This window comes from Glycine max, chromosome 11 (assembly GCF_000004515.6).
Source record: "Glycine max cultivar Williams 82 chromosome 11, Glycine_max_v4.0, whole genome shotgun sequence".
NCBI classification, from domain to species: domain Eukaryota; kingdom Viridiplantae; phylum Streptophyta; class Magnoliopsida; order Fabales; family Fabaceae; genus Glycine; species Glycine max.
In genome coordinates, this window is record NC_038247.2 from 2,568,450 (window position 1) to 2,585,800 (window position 17,351).

The window sequence follows — 17,351 nt, forward strand, 5'->3', positions numbered from 1 at the left end:
TTGAAGGAAAAGGATACAAAAATGCACCTTTAACACTAAAATTTTCTTCATTGAATATTAGCTGCACAACAGCGACAAGCGTAAAACTACAAGTAAAATCTCCCGAGTTCCAAAAAAGCGAAGCTCTCATTTCAAAAACAACTCTTTTAACATACGTATTTTCTTGTTTCTTCCCATAAATTTCCAGAAACCTTTCACCAAAAAGTTGAGTTTTCATCTCCTGGAAACTCTGCTTCGTCTTGTCGTCCGAATTGGAGGACTTGCATAATAAGCTATATCCATAGCTCTTCCCAGATCCAGATCATCTTCCTCATCACTTGCATCATCAGATCTCCATCTAGGTCCACCATTGATGTTTACTTCGGTATTTAATTTCTTCTCAACAAGGCTAAAGAAATGAAGTACATAAAAGGATTCAGTTTACAAAAATATTATACACTTTTTGGTGAACATGGAGATTCTTACACACCAAAATTATACAAAACAGGTAATATGAACAAAAGCAATGAGCGAAAGAAATGAGTAACTAGAATCGTACCTCTGAGAAACATCCATTGGATCATTAGTGGACCCCATGTTCCAACTTCTATCATCTTTATGTGATTGGACATTCCTACTAGATATATTTGAGAGATCATTTGCAAATTCTTTAGGATAGCTAAGTGTGGATCTAGTAACAGGGTTGACTGTAGCCTTCCAGGAGTACATAGGACTGGTAGTTTGATTATGGCCAAAATGTAGATTTTGTTCAACTTCAGGCAAGATTTTGTCTGGCCTATTTTCCTGGGAATTGCTTGGTGATGTCCTATTAAATCCCTTCAGGGGTGAACCATTCATGAAACGGATCCTATGATTCCTTGGAGTTGGAGTGTTATCATTTCTTAGATTTTTGCCAATTTTACTTAGATGACTTGGAACCCTCTCGTTATTTGTAAATAACCCATCATGATGATATGAAAAGGAACCAAAATTACCAAGCTCAGTGCCAGTAGTAGGGAAAGACATGCCTATTTTGGCTGATCTTCCTAAAGTCGACGAACTCAACAAGCCAGTCGGATGATCTTTATGCAATGTCAGGGAAGAATTTGCAGATGAAGGAATCAACAAACTGGTCGACAAGAAATCCTGAATCTGGGGAACATCAAATTTGTCAGGAATTTCAACTTCTGCACAACAAGTAACAACACCTTCAGTCAAGTTTCCGCTCCTCAGTTGTTGCTGCTCAACTTCTGGCAACAATTCCAAGCATCTATTCTGTTTTATTCAAACATAAATTGTCCACAAATTCAGTCTAAGAGAGACAGTGTTCTCCAAACATGTTAAATAATAAATAAGAGTCCACTTAAAAAAAAAATTAAAAAAAAATGAGCATTAGAAACTTAACAACTGCTAGACATAATAAAAGTAACTAATGCCGGTCATGATCCAAGGATAAAATGTTCGTAGAAGAAAACATTTGCTTCAAAATTAAAGATTTTAAATCACTTACAATCAAATTGCCTCTAATGTGAATAGCCTTTTCTAATATGGGCAGATTTTCTTGACTTATGGAACCTTTTGAAATGCAATCTTGCTCCACCTTTTCAAGTTTAATATGAACTTGATATGCTTCAGAGTATCTGTGGCGCTGAAACCCAGATAAATATATAAGCCAGAAATTATTTCACAATTTCCTCAAACTAAAATATTATTATCAAGGATATGCTAAAATACTTTCACATTTTAAGAAGCAAAATAAAGTTCATATTAATTTATAACAGAAAATGGTAACCGAATAGGAAAGTGAGGTATGTATAAATTTCACACTGATACTATGATCTAGTATCTACTAGGTTTTGGAAACAAAATATCACATCAGTATGCAAGCAAAGATATGAAGATGGTAGATGCCAAGATAGATGAAGGAGGAATTATTTTGTTATCAAAGATAAGCTAAGTAAAATAGGTAATCGTGGTGTATCATATGCATGATATGGAACAGAACTCAACATTGGGTAATAAATAACATTTACAAGACTCCAAAGTATATACTGAAAAGACTGTAAGACAAATTGACTAACATGATTAATAAACCAGGAGAATCAATGTTGGACGTGGAACCAGCTATTGAACTTAAGTACCTGAAAATAATACACAACAAGTAGATTTCCTGATGTCCTTAGAGGGTCTTCAATAGCATAATCCAAAAGGCATTTATGTATATACTTCTCTTCCTCGGAATTCCAAGGCAACTCTAGCATTCGATCCACCAAGTTCCTCCTAATACAGAGGCAACAAATCTCAGTCACCAGGACCTCCACCCACTCCACCCAATTACTAAATTGGCCTTTTTGCTTCTCAGAAGTATTCCCAGATGCTGTTTTATTGAAATTCTTTTCCTTCACTCTGGTGCAGAGCACTCTCTGATGCATAAATGCTTCAGTCAGAAGCCCACACTCAACCCTCACCCGCACTGCAGTGACACCATCTCTGAGTGAAGTCAAGTGAGGTCCACCATCACGCCCAGCCCACCTCAAGACCATGAGAGCTGTATCAGGGATACCCCTTTCTAATAGTACTTCAGCAATTTTAGGATGTGATGTTGAGCCAGTTATTTCAGGAAGAAGGCGGCAAGCTTCCTAACAGGATAATAAATAAATCAATAATATTACTCTAAAAGGAACAGGTTTGCATTAAGTAACATCAAATACTAAGTTGCCACAAAAACAAGATCACATGCCTTATATGGGGAAGAGGAGACTCTTGGTGTTATTATTAAATGCCACTTTTTACTTTCAGTGAAAACAAGATAACGAAGAGATGAAAGAAAGACCCAAATAACACCTAAAACTAAAGCCTAATTACATCTTTACTGCTTTATTTTCAGGGTCACATATAAGATCCCAATATAACTATTACCAAATGGTCCTGATATTTTTTCCTAGTTGAATATAATGATTATCATTAGTCAGAAGTAAAAGGAATACCAGTAAAGCAACCTTGACACAAATAGATTAAAAAAATATTAAGACCAGGATATACGAGCTCCTCAAGACTCATTGGGCATAATATTTTGTTGGCGTTACCTGTAAAGCCTCCTCTGTGTGATCATCCAGAAGGTAAAAAGTCAAAGACTCAAGTAATGAGTGCCTGTTAACACTAAATGTAGCTGCAAAGTCCTCCAGTATGTATCTCCATTCCTCTTCAGGAATTGTCCAGTGGCGATCATATAAATAATACAGAAACTACAGATGTTAAGGAATGAAATAAGTATTGCTTCAACTTAATAACTATTATTAACAGAAACAAACACAGTTCTACACCCACAATAAAATTTGGGGGTAAAAGGATACAATGGCCTGTTTTGCAACCACCATATCAGAGCCTCCATGTAAAAAGAGCAAGTCAACAGCAGAACGAAGATTTTTGAAGGGATAGTAACCCAGCATCTGATCAGTATTTGACCCCAAAAATGATGCACTATCCTTCTGCAAGGATGCAATTTCTAATCCCTCTACAATTTCATTCCTAAACCCCTCCTCCAGATCAAGATTATTCAATGCATCTTCAATAAATAGAGACCCATCATGTCCTTGTGACTCCACAGATTGATTTATTGCATCAGGCCATGCTCGTCTAATTGCTTCTGATTTTCGTATCCGAACAACTGATGACCATGATGAACCATCAGTAAAACGTGACCTCACACCTTCCAAAAATTGATGTCTTGTACACCAAATAATAACATCCATATGCTGGGTAGAACAAAAACAAAAATTAAACACCAGGATGAAGATTGCAATGAGCTACTCTAATTTTTGGAGCTATATTAGAGTAAGTATTTAGTTACTAACAGATTGGGTTAGTTAACAGTTAGTCTCGCTATATATAGAGATGACTGATAGTTAGTCTTTCTTTTTCTTGATCAATGAGAAATCAGAGTTTATCAAACTCTATTACAGACAGACAGATAGAGGAAGACTAAATCCAGCCAATCACTCTTTATAAGCAATTAATTAAAGTGCAAGGCCAACTATCAGTCATTTCTACAAGCATCCCTCTTACACACTTCATCATAGCGAACAACAACAAAGGTTACCCATACTCATCCACACTTTTGAAGATTGGGTATAAAGCCCCTTCCAACAAAAATCACACCGAATCATTTGAAGAACACAATGCACAAAAACAATAGCAATACCATTAAAAGAATAGATAATATGTACAAATTTATCATGATGACTTGACAGCACATCAGCCAAGCAAGAAATGGGTCAAAAATCAAATATTAATGCAAAAATCATAACAGTTATGCAATAACTCCATTGAACATGAATTCTAGCAAAACCAAACCTGTTTTGTCTTCATGATGCTCTCTTGGAGATTCTGCAAATCGTGCAGTTGTGCTGAAAGAGTACCCTTAAAAGATGACTCCAAAATGTCTAGCACATTCGATATGCCCTTCAAGTATAATGAAAATTTCAGAAGTAAACTCAATCTCTCTTTCAAGCCTAAAATGTCCATATCATCTAGTGAAAATTGTCATGGAGTGCAAACATAATTATGGAAAAAACGTCATACTAATAATTAGCTTTAGATATCAACAATAAAACAAGGTTTAAGGATACAAATTCCCTGCAGTTCAGCAATGATGTTTTTGAATGTCCTCTTGCACCAATCCTTCACTACCACTTCATCCAACAAAAATGCTATGACAGGATCACTGGAAACAGCAGTTTCATCCATACATACATCAGTGATGTCTGTAAAATTTCTGGTCAAGAAAATGCGAAAGCGGAGACAAGTGACAGACAGAACAATATGACCAATAAGAAAATTGGGAGGATAAAGAAGAAAAAAAAACCTAAGTTTCTCAGGTGATAACATTAATGAGACAAAACCTTATCATATAATTTTACTTACCAATTGACAGGTATTTATATTTAAAATTTTAATAAGTAAATTAATAATAAAATAAAATATGCCAATAAAAGGACTGATGTAGAAAAGGATACAGTGGCAAATTAAAGAAACCAAGTTATTCTCAAGTGTAACATCAAACAGAGAATAAAGGCGCTGTACATCAGCAGTTAGGTCTTTCTCCCCATCTTCTCTTTCTTGAAATCTCTCATCACACCTTTTGGAAATAAGGCCTGCTTCTATGCACTCATAATAAAGTCGGAGATGCACTTTAGCACCACTTTTTGAAATTGGGATTCTACAAATTGGGCAGATATCACACCGTTGACTACATTCTTCGCATAAAGAGGCATGTCTGCAGGAATTCAAGACATGGTGGACATAGCGACCACAGCTTCTCAAGTCTCGAGTTGCTCGACAGCGCTCAACTTTGGCTTCTTTGCACAACTCAATCAGATCAATGGATGCCAAGTGTTCCAATGCTTCCTGAAATCAAACATCTTTCTTTCCTATTATTTAATCAATACAGTAGTTATAAATTTCACAAATATCAAATGCTAACTTCTATCCTACTTCTATCCTGCATCAGTAACATGCAAATTAACCCAAGAACAAATTCAATCTTTTAATTTTCCAGCATCAAACAAGGCACAATAAGTATTCAGAATGAAACAGAAATGCCAACCAAATGAAGCCTTTGATATAAATAACTAGGAAGCATGATTCATAAAATCAAAATTATGAATCAGAACAGCAGATGCCAAGCGTTCACTTTATCAGTCACTATAACAAGCTCCCACACCACAAACCCACAACTAATAATTCATTTTTAAAATTTTCCTGCATAAATTCAATTGTGGGCTTTCCAGAATCAGAACAGGCACAATAAGAATTCAGACTGAAATGCCAACCAAACAAACTAACAAAGACATTGACATAACTAGGATGCATGATTCACAAAAACAAAATTATGAGTAAGTCCAGCACAAGCCAAACACTCACTTTATGAGGTTAATTCACAGATCATTATGTCACTTAACAAATTACCACACCACAAAAACACACTATTACAACGAAAAAGATCCAAACTAGTAAGGCGAATTAAACTCAAACACACAATTCACATGTTGAAGCAAACATAACTCAAGCAGCACAGCATTCAAATATAAAAATTTCAACCAAACACTACGTCAGTTACATGCAGCTAGGGTTTATGAAGTAGCTCAGCAAGTGGCGGAACTTAAAATTGACACAAGAATGAGTACCTGAACTAATCGGCTACTGTAGTTTGGTTGAAGCGTAGGAGAAGATCGTCCGACGGCGGGGCCGCCGTTGGAGCTGGACGAAACGGTGGGTCCGTTGAGCCTCCTATCCATTACTGAGAAATAATAACCAAACGGAGAACTGAGACAGATTTGATCAAGCACTGAGAAATGAGGTGCGAGATTATTAAACGGTGCAGATTTATTTGTACTCGGAACAACTCTGTGTCTCGTAGAGGGAAAAACTCCATACAGATTGGAATTGGAGGGTTTTTGAAACGCTTTTTTGTTTTTCTTTTTCTTCATTCTTACATCCATTCTATTGTATTGGGTTGGTAGGGTCGGGTTACGGTTCAGATTTCTCGCCCGTTAAGCCCGTATTTCAAACATTTTTCTTCTCTTTTGGATCGGTGTTAATTCCTCTTGGGCTTATATCAGATATGGGGTCTGTGGAACATAATTTTATTTTTACCTGCATATGAGGCAGTAAAAAAAATTCAAATTATTCCATAGGTCTCTGTACGTTTTTCATTTATTATTTTTTTTCAATTAGCTCCTTCAACTTGTATTTATTTTTTAATTATTTTTTTTATAATTTTTGTGACGGAAAATTCACTTCCTAAGTTCGTTATACGAGTTTGCAACGAGGTTTGTATAGAGTAAAAAATTTGGAGAGATGTGTGAAAGAATACTTTAAGCTGAGTGGACCTACAAAATTAAAACTAATGATTGAGGAACTAGTCGAGAATATTAAACGAACCTACAAATGTAAAAATACTAACCTAAGAATGTGACTATGTGAGAATACTTTTTTTTGGTCTAACCGCTTTGCGTTCATTGGGAAAAAAAAAAGGGACTTAACTAACTAATTTAAAATTCAAGTAATAGGTAAATAAAGTCTGATCAATAATTATTTTTGTTAAGGAGCAGGTAATATCCGACTTATTTAATCTTAATTTCAAGATATTAATCATTTGTATACAATCACTTGGTTAGATGTGAAAATACTAAACCAGAACAAGTAGAACAAGAAAGAAAAATCAACTTTTTATTTTAAAAAAAAAAGATATGTTATACTACTATTATATCCCCAACATAAAGTAAATGAAAAGCAAATTATAAGTTTTTTGGTCAAAGTTTTTTTGGTGTTACTTGTTAGCATACTTAGGATACTTCAACTTAAAAATAAGTGAGAATATATGTTACGAAACCCTTATATATCAAGCAAATCTATAGTAAATTACTATACAATTTAAAAATTTTGACATCTACAAAACTTTCTATTTTTTTTAAATTTTGATGCTACCTTCGCCTTGGTCGAGTTCCAAATTAAAACGGTTAAATCATTTATATAATATTTCAATAACATTTCTTGTGTCTTTCTTTATTCTCTCTCCATGTTAATTATGCACCGTATATGTATAATCTATTATGTATCATTTAATTTATGCATAAGATCATAGTAATGAAACATGAGCTTTAATCCCGTATGTGCCAGGATCCATGGGAAGAGAAAAGAAATAGAAAGATTACGTATCTGAAGAAGTCAGAGACATAACCCCACCACACATTTGCATTAACCAATTTAACCAGACAATAGCAGGATAGCCCTGCGGGAGAGGGAGAGGGCAATTTCAATAAAACAAGCATGTACAACTTAGAAATCTGGCAATGCTCACATAATCCATGGAAATAAGGGTCTCTCCCCTTCTACTACTAGAAGGCATCATCAGTTGGGACCCATAATGACACAAAATTGTTGAACCATTGTTTGGTCGTATAGGGCAAACTCCTTTCAAAATGTTTTAATTTTCTTTTTCTTGTCATTCGTAACCAAAACCCGTAGTTGTCCCCACGAATTCCCGCATCTTCGAAATCAATTAAGGATCTTTTGAATATGTAACATAAGATCGCAATCAACCCAGATAGTAATTAATTTGACTTTATGTGTATGAGAGCAAAATCTGCTTACACAAGAAAGCTATATGTAATATATAATATTTATTAAGACTACTGAACTTTACAGAATCTCCGATTTAATCATGAGAAATGAGAGTAACGCAGTAAGTATTACAAACTAAAAAAACCTCTAACTAACTAAACCAGGTCATGCTCCGAAACCCAAAACAAAGACGAAGGGTCAAACTAGTACAAAACATTAGAGACCCACAAAATCAGTTTTCCTAACCACCATATCTTAGACCACACTTTGAACACATAATTCATGGCTTCCTACTATTACAACCGTTTTCTTTTTTTCAAATTTTGTCATTTTGTTTCGACGAGTCAAGATCTGCGACGGAGGGCATCGAAGGGCCTGTGCGGGATAGTGGCGGCAGCGGTGGCCCATGGGCCAATGGGGAAGGCCCGAGGTTGTGTAGGAGGCACGTGATGGTGACGCATGGCAGGATCAACGGCGGAGGAGGGGGGAACCGCGACACGCTCACACGAGGGGCACATGGTGAGAGTGGTGGGTGGGGTCATGTGCATGTAGAACTGCGGGGAAAGTTTCAGTGCTCTAAGCTCTTGCACTTCCTTCTGCAACCTCCTGTTCTCCACGGTCAGATTCTCGCAGCACCTTTTCAAAAACTCACAGTCAACTTCCGTTTGCTTCAGCTTGGTCCTGAAAATTTCAGTCAAAAAAAAAAAATCAGTTAAAACTCTTAAAGATCACGTGAAAAAGACCACACAACACAAATATTGGTGAAGTGAACCCACCTTGCCCTTCTGTTCTGGAACCACACCTCCACTTGTCTCGCTCGAAGACCCAGCTGTTTCGCCAGCGCCAACTTTTGTTTCTGCAAAACAACACAACATATTCACACGTTAGTGACCTAAGAAAACAAAAACATTGGACATCAAACAAATTATTAATTACTTACGGGGTTGAGAGTGTTGTGTTCTTTGAAGCTCTCTTCGAGGATAATTGATTGGTCTTTGGAGAGTCTAAGTTTCTTTCTAGAGGTTTCGGCATCTTCTTCGTCGCTGATGATGCCTCTGGAACAAGCTCTGTCTGTGTCGTTTTCTTCACCATTGGCTTCTTCCCTCTCGCTACGTTTTCCACTGACACTAGAAACCGTGCTGTTTGGAGATGACACACCTGCTTCCTCTTCGCAATCGACCACAGAAGGTAAACGGTTCACATCGATTCCTCGAAGGAATGATGATCCAGCTTCACCCGCATGCAAAACACACCATTTAGCATATAGCAACCAACACTAGGAATTAATGTTTTTTTTTCTTCTTTAATTTGATTAAAAAAATGTTGGATACTAAAGTATGAAGTAAAAAGAGGGGGATGGGGAAAATTAGGAAGCTTTGAATGAGCTTGAAAGGCGTGAAAAGAAGTGAAAATGATTGTTAAACTGCAAAAGTTGTGGAAATGAAAAGCAAGAACGGAAAGAGAAAAAAGGGGGTAATTAAAAGGTTAATCCGCTAAGGTGCGTTTGTTTTTTTGAGAAATAAGCGAGCTAGTAGGTGCCTGGTTAAAGTAAAAGAGAAAAGGGAAGTGCGTAAAGAAATTGGACCAGATCTGGAAACAAACGAGAGATTGAGAATCTTAACACACACCTGAAGAAGTGAAAGGGTCGTTCCAAGAGGGTTTCTGAGGGTTGTGGCTGGAAGGAGAAGAGGAAACGAGATTGAGATGAAGATGAGTTGGGGGGTTCTGAGGGAAGCTCAAGCTTAGACTCAAACCCAAATCTTCCTTTTCAACCGTCATCTCTAATAATAATGGGAGATTGAGTTATGAAGGTAATGGAGAGAGATGCTGCAAGAAGAGTGAGAGGGTGACTATGAAGTGGAGATGTGCGTATGGAGGTGGTTATATAGAAAGAAGGAAATGGGTGGGAGTGGGGAGTTCAATCATGCCTTTATGTCAGGAAGCCCCAATTATCTGAATCATGGCTTTTGCCCCACAAATAATACAACTTGGCTTGCCTTTCTCTATCCTATTTCCTATTCTCATTTCATGGCTCCAATTCTAACCAATTCATAGCCCCCCTCCTAACCCCATTCCCCTTTGCCTTTTTTGATCATTTGGTAAACTTCAAATACTGATGCTATTTCATATACATTGTTCTTTTTACACTATTGCTATTTTATAAAATTATTTTCGGAATTAATTTTGATTTTCAATAGGTTGGGTGCATTTATGTTATTATGAAAGTTATAAAATGATTCTTTAAAGTGTACTCTGGTACTACTAAAAGTCATATAAATCAGTAAGCATAGTAAAAAGTCATTAATTAGTGTAGACACGGAATGTCTTCATTAGGGTTTGAAAGTGGGAGCACTCTTAATTATAATTTGAATGTTAACAAAAGTGTTGAACTTTATAGGATGAGAATCAACAAGAATTTGAACTTGTCGGGGAGAAAAATAGAAGGTAAAGGTATTGCCCTGAAATTCCTTGATGAGTCAATCCACCAAACATAATTAAGCCCACTTGGTTTGTTCCATTTTGATGTCTAATCACAAATAGCAAGAAATATTATTGAGCATTTAACCCGGTGGGCCAGCTTGCACCTGAAGGCTCCCCTAATGAAATGGAAGTTCCCTACATCAACGGCTGAGGTCAAATGTCAATGGTAGGGACACCATCAATCCATCATCGCCCTTTGTTTTACACTTTACCGCCATCACCCATTGTCCAAATCAACACAGCGAATGGTCATGATTAGAACCAGACTCATAACCTTTCTCATTATTCACTCTGGCCCTCATTGGGTCCCCATTACTATCCCTTATTTTTTTTCCATCAAAGATATTCTTCATGTGATTATAAGAAATTAGTAATACATATCAAAATGTAAAATTTATCAACATAGATTATTCAGTAATTCTGTAAACAAAATCTTCCTCACAAAAATAACTAAAAATCAAATTCATGACAACAGCCTTGAAAATAAAAAATAAAAAAAATTCAACTAACCCTTAATACTATGTGACACTAACGTAGTAGTACTAGTTACAACAAGTGTCTTGGCCAGTTAACAAGGTCATTTTCTAAATTTCTGAATCCTTTCCCCCCTCCCAAGTCCCAACAACCATAACATCTCTTTCCTCTCTTGCCAGCAAACTCGCGCGTGGTTTATCCTCGTTCATAATGAAGTCCATGATTTACATCGGGAACAGGTCACGGTAACCGTTTGTTTGATTTTTCTCTTTTTTTAAAAAAACTTTCTTAAAAGAGAAATTAAATGAATTTTTATATAGAAAAGAAAAATAGCTAAATAATAAATATTTTTTTAAAAAATTTAAGTAATTTTTTTTCAATTATTTTTTAAGTTAAAAGAAATAGAAACAACTAAGTAATTAATCTTTTATTTTTAAACTTTAATTTTAAAATATTTTACTTAAAAATTAGATCAAACAAAACGTAAGTTGGGAATAAGTTGAAAGAGCACTAATCAATAAAGCTGCTTGTCAATCAACTTAAATCAGACAAAACTGGTAAATATTTAGGTATTTTTAAGCATAAAAGATAAATGTCTAATTATTTTATAATTTTTAAATAAAAACTGTTGAAAGAAGTTGTATTTAGACATTATCAATAAACAAATTCAATTCAATATAAATTACAAAAATTAAATTAAAATGTTTAAAATGGACCAAAGATTCAAAATAAATCTACCTCTTACTGAATTTAAAAAAAATTCTATAAATAGATTAAATATAATTAAAATGTTTTGTTATTATAGAATTTTGTATAAAATTTTCTAATTATGTTAAAAATGGAGTATTTATTTATATTGATCTGGTGTTTTAGTTTTGTTAGGCGAAGCAAATTGAAGAGTGGTGAAAGAGAGAGAAAAGGGACAAGGATGAGTATGGTTCACGTGGGAACAAAACCTTCCCCTAACTCACGTGGACCAACATGCCTGGCTGCATGACACGTGCTGCAACCACCATTTCGACCTCCCCGGACAAATTCGTGGGTGTCGCCCTGTCCCTTCACGCACCAACACCTTCCTCATCACAATCATTTGAACTCCTTCAATTTCATTATTTATTTAGTACTATTTCCCATCATCACCGCGTGAATCCCACGCACCTATGTAGGACCACGGCACGTGGGAACTTTGTCCCCACTCGCACCAAGTCAAGTGTAATTTAGATGCCAATGCCATCCCTGTCTATTCTCTAATGTCTTCCACATCTACTCCAACTGCGACTTCACCCGCTACCCATTTGGATTAGAATGATCCACGAATGCATTTGTTTTTTTTTTTTTTTTTTTTCCACCATAACAAACACCCTTCTTGTCCCCCAACACTCATTTTTAATTGAAATCATTTTAACCATCTTAATCATAATCCTTACATTATTTTCTCCATTACTAAATCAAATTCTTCCTTTATGTTGAATTATATGACATTTAGAGAATAGTTGTTAATTTGTTTCTCTACATTTATCACTTTAAGAAAATGAAGAAGAAAAAAAATTGTTGTTTTAAGGTGTAAGTATCGCTTTAAATTATAATTAATTTTAAATGGAGGACGAATAATTATTTTAATACCTTTTCGAATATTAAAATATTTCTTATGAAAACTCTGGTATTTTATAAAGATACCGACTCTTTACTATTATTCCACAGAGTTTCAGCATCTTGATTTCTTGACCATTTTCTAATTTTAACCACAAATTATTTTCATTATAGATTCCTTTGCACGCGTACAATGAATATGTCTATTAATAGATAGAAATCAAAACTTAATTTAGGAAAATCTTCGACAGAATGAGTTGAACTCCGGGGACGAGTAGTCATCAGTTATCACTCTAACCATCAGTCTTGGCTTAAAATTTAAAAATTAAGAAGAGGAATGAAGAATTTTTGTTAATAACAAGACATATCATTAACGCGTGGTACAAGTAATATATTAATTAAATGGTTTCCAAAAGTAGATACAATATTCTTTACGGGAAAGGTTAGGGGGTTTTCATTTGTGCTCAAACGCAAAATTAGATGCTATTGAAACACCATGATTAAAGTAATACTAAACTTTATTGCAAAATTATATGATGCGAGGTTTAAGTATTTACTGACTTCAAGCATATTTAGCCACAAACATAAATACCCAAGCTGTTATTAACTCTTAGCCGATGAATTTGCTAAGAAAAATTTTAAACCATTAGTTAAAAAATAAATATTTATAGCCATATAAGTAAGTTATCGACATATTTAGTGGATTGTAATATCTTGGATGACCAATTTTATGATCTTTTGGAAGAAATTGGAAGAGTCAAGAATGATATAGTACTGCTCTGTTAGGCATATTCATGGGAAATGTAATACTTTGGCAGATTCTTTTGTCAAGCATAATTTTTCTTTAAGTAGTGATTATTGTTATTTTATGGCTTTTCCGGCTTTTGATGAGCCTTCCTTGAGGGAGGATTTTGATGTAATTGTTTCTCAATTGGCTATAATATAAGTGTGGTTCTGGAGCGTTTTGTCCAGACCCGTCAGCAAAAAAAAAGAAGTTATCGACATATTTAATTATAAAATAGTTAATAAATTTCTATTTATTTGAATGACTAAAATAATTTAATAGTGTATACTAAACATATTCATTAATTAGCTAATACTTTAAGGTAAATATTAGAAATTTTCAATTTCAAGTTTCTAAATTAACTTTTAATAATGTTTTTAATCATTAATGAACTTGATTTTGCATATTTAAATAAATCACAACTTCTTATTGTTCACTTTATGCATCAAATATTAATATTATTATTAAATAGTATTTTATGAAATAAAATAAAGCTTTAAAACAAAACAATGATATAAAAAAACAATAAAGAATTTTATTGACCACAAAATTTATATTCTTAGTTAACATTTCACAATTATCTCAACTTAACCCCAAAACTTAAATTTCATCTCGCCAAAATCCCTAATCTTCACATTATCAAAAAAATTTAATTCTCAAAATCAGCAACTTTAATTTAATTTGAATAATAATAATAATGTAAGACATATAAAATAAGTTAACGGTTAATGTTTAATTTTTTAAAAAAAGATTCAGATAATAAATTTTAAAAAATTTAAAAAACTTTAATAATAAAATAAAAGCCAATTTAATAAAATAAAAAAAAATAAGAGGACTCTTTTTACCATTAAACCTTCCTTAAAAAGAGATGGAGAAACTTTATAAAAGAAGAACTCTAAAAGGAATCGATAACTTATTCTTGTATTTTATTTACAGTGTCATTTTTGTTAAAAGAAAGAAAAAACTTTTTGGCTGAAATACGACGTCTTGTCAATTGTCATCAGGCACCCAATAATAGAAACTCACTGTTTGACGACAATTCAATTATGGGCCCAATCTTTTCTCCTTGGGTCCGTTCATCACGTGATTCGCGCGTGAACTCCGGACCCTGACGTTCATTCATTCGCACTGTGTTTCGACTTTGGAGATATATGCGGAGATGGATCAAATTACCAACTAGCCCTGCTTTGTCCTTTCTATGATTGGAATTGGATGCTTCTGCCCCTGAAATTTAATTATTTCTGTAATTTCGATGTGTATGGAATGATTTTCACATTAATTAATTATACAGTAAATTATTTGTATTATAAATTTATTGATTTTTATAAATAAAAAATTAAAACCTGTATTTATTGTAATTACTAATTAAATGATAGTGTATATTTTTAAATTATTAATATATAAAATTATAATCTTAATTAATACTGCATTTTTACGGGTAAAAACAAGAGGAATGAAATACACCTTTGATGAATTTTCTATTTCAGGTGTTTAAAAATTTAAATATTTTTTATAGCATAAAAATATTCATAAAAAATTAAAAATTTTAAATTATTATGAATTTTTTTAACTATTTATTTTTGAGTGTAGTCTCTTTTACAACTTTTCAACTAAAGAAGCTTTTTATTTTTATTTATCTATACAATATTTTTTTTCTATTCTATTCCTTTTTAACATCTTAATTTTTTTTTATTTCACTCCTCGTCTATTTGAATATTTGTTAAATGAAAATTATCAAAAAATATTATTGAAAGATCTAAAATTATGAGATGAAAATTAAACTGGGATCTATATTGGGGTTTATTGATTTTGGTGTTAAAATGATTGGTTGTGGTTGTGGACAATTTCAGTGGTTTATTTCTCTAACTGGTGGGACCCCGCTCACGCGCGCGGACACACCCAAACTGATTAGACTCTTCACACGTCTTCGTTCGTAAGAATCTGGTTTCGATTTAATCTGTCCAACCAATCACACTACATCTGTCAGTTACTATTGTCACAGCCATGATAAATTATTGACTCTTCTTTAGAATTCTACTTCTTGTACTATCCTTCCATTTCCAAATTATATACACTAGTCCTACCATTCCTACGCTAGCCAGGGTAATCAATTTATTTCAAATAAAAATATGATATTCATATAATAAAATATGTTTTTCATCCGTAATTTATCTTATTGTTCTTTTCATTTTTTATTTATTTTATATATAAGAACTATTATATATTTTTTTATGAATGTAAAAAACTCATCCATATGTAAGTTACTTCTTAGAATAATCATGAGATGTGATGATTTTTTTTTAGGATGTGTTCTTTTAAGAAAAAAAATTAGAAGTAGACATGAAAATAAACAGGACTCACAGTTTAATATTTTTTTAATTTAATTTTTTTATCTTAATTTACCTCCTTTCAACTCTATCCAACTAATCTTTCGAATAACTATGACATGCGATGAATTCTTAAGAGTAACTATGACATGAAAAAACTTTCCTCTTAAATCTTTTTCTTTCCTGGAATCCAACACAATGAAAATCATGATTGGAATATAATAGGGACTTTCATACTCCAATTTCATCAACTACACTAATCACAATGCAATCCTGCAACTCAATTTCATCTTATTCTTATTTTAACTTATGGTATGTTTATTTTAAAGGAGATAAATAATATATAAAAAGTATATTTTATTCCGTAAGATTCACACTTCTTACGTTCTATTTTAATTATAAAAAATCTCTTTTATTTTTCACTTCTAAAAATACACTTGGAACTCTGCATAATAATGATATGAAATACTAGTCTTAATAAGGAAAAGAAAAAAAAGGTAGTAGTTACTTTGATAAAGAAAGGTCTGATGATCGCGCGTATTTGACATTTTCTTTAAAAATTAGTATTATTGCAATAAAGTCATTATATATAAGCAAATAGGCTAACTAAAATTATATGACATACATAACAAAGACCGAACTTAAGTGGTATTAATTAATTTAATCTTAATTTTAATATATTAATAATTTGTATCTCTAATCACTTTATTGCACATGTGTTGTTTTAAGTATATGATTAGTTTTCGTAAATGGACTCAATATGCATTATCACAATATTAACTGGTACTATTATTCTCTAGCCAAAATATAATAATAATAATATACATAAAGTACAATAACGATTGCTGAAACACTAATTTTAATGAGAAAGATATACTTAATTGATGGGGTCAATAACAGTTATCGAAATAAATTATATCACTTAACTAATGTTACATGAAAAGAATATCATGAATATCTATACTACTATATTCACATTTTGTAATTGATGGGGTCAATAAGGTGTTCTTATCATGACAAAAATGAACAAAAGAGGAGATGAAAGAGAGATAATTAATATGAAAACAATTCAACCATTTTAATAATACAATAATTGTTGTCAAAGAAAGATGTGTAAAATTAATTTTGGCTAACCAAATCACGATAGGGAGCGTCAACTTATATTGTGATCGATGTATATCTCTTAAGGGCTAAAATTTTGTGGTTATTCATCTCATGAAAATATCACAATCTAGTCAGCATCTTCAACGACTATTTATGAACACCAATTACAAGGTTTTTACAAGTATGACTTGTTTATTTAATGGTTATATTCGTTATCAAAGATGATCACGCTTCAACAATTAATAGATTACAGCAACGACCACCCTCCTCTCGCCCTATAATCATTATATAACTTATCACATTATTTTTCTTTTTTGGAAAATAAATTATTGGAGTGGAATAAGTTAAAAAATGGACTAATGGTGTTTATTTTCCCCCTCTCTCTTGGAAACAGATAATGGTGTTTATTTGATAATTGTCTCCCTTCGTACAGAGTTATCTCATCCCTAATTATTACCTCACATTTTCGTACCATAACATAATGATGT

The 17,351-nt window shown here is 33.1% G+C and overlaps 2 protein-coding genes across 2 annotated transcripts; both read right to left on the minus strand.

The window, feature by feature from the left end:
* LOC100779024 (E3 ubiquitin-protein ligase HOS1) lies at positions 1-6,472 on the minus strand. The gene is made up of 10 exons (XM_003538938.4): positions 6,165-6,472; positions 4,995-5,385; positions 4,608-4,742; positions 4,333-4,508; positions 3,333-3,734; positions 3,066-3,224; positions 2,121-2,618; positions 1,490-1,627; positions 539-1,254; positions 1-388 (listed from the first exon to the last, which is right to left on the minus strand). The coding sequence occupies exons 1-10, from the start codon at positions 6,465-6,467 to the stop codon at positions 214-216; spliced, it is 3,093 nt and encodes a 1,030-aa protein (XP_003538986.4). The 5' UTR covers positions 6,468-6,472; the 3' UTR covers positions 1-213.
* Positions 6,473-8,143: 1,671 nt separating this feature from the next.
* Positions 8,144-10,180, minus strand: LOC100783851 (homeobox-leucine zipper protein HAT4). Its single transcript, XM_003538946.5, has 4 exons — positions 9,732-10,180; positions 9,044-9,333; positions 8,880-8,959; positions 8,144-8,784 (listed from the first exon to the last, which is right to left on the minus strand). The coding sequence occupies exons 1-4, from the start codon at positions 9,880-9,882 to the stop codon at positions 8,448-8,450; spliced, it is 858 nt and encodes a 285-aa protein (XP_003538994.1). The 5' UTR covers positions 9,883-10,180; the 3' UTR covers positions 8,144-8,447.
* Between the last annotated feature and the right edge of the window lie 7,171 nt (positions 10,181-17,351).

Coding starts and splice junctions, on each gene's coding strand:
- LOC100779024 (XM_003538938.4), bottom strand. CDS start 6,467: ATGAAGAAAAAGAAAAACAAAAAAGCGTTTCAAAAACCCTCCAATTCC. Junction 4,509..4,607: donor TGCTGAACTGCAGGGAATTT/GTATCCTTAAAC, acceptor AATTTTCACTAG/ATGATATGGACATTTTAGGC. Junction 389..538: donor CCAATGGATGTTTCTCAGAG/GTACGATTCTAG, acceptor TCATTTCTTTAG/CCTTGTTGAGAAGAAATTAA.
- LOC100783851 (XM_003538946.5), bottom strand. CDS start 9,882: ATGACGGTTGAAAAGGAAGATTTGGGTTTGAGTCTAAGCTTGAGCTTC. Junction 8,960..9,043: donor AACACAACACTCTCAACCCC/GTAAGTAATTAA, acceptor GTTGTTTTGCAG/AAACAAAAGTTGGCGCTGGC. Junction 8,785..8,879: donor TTCCAGAACAGAAGGGCAAG/GTGGGTTCACTT, acceptor TGAAATTTTCAG/GACCAAGCTGAAGCAAACGG.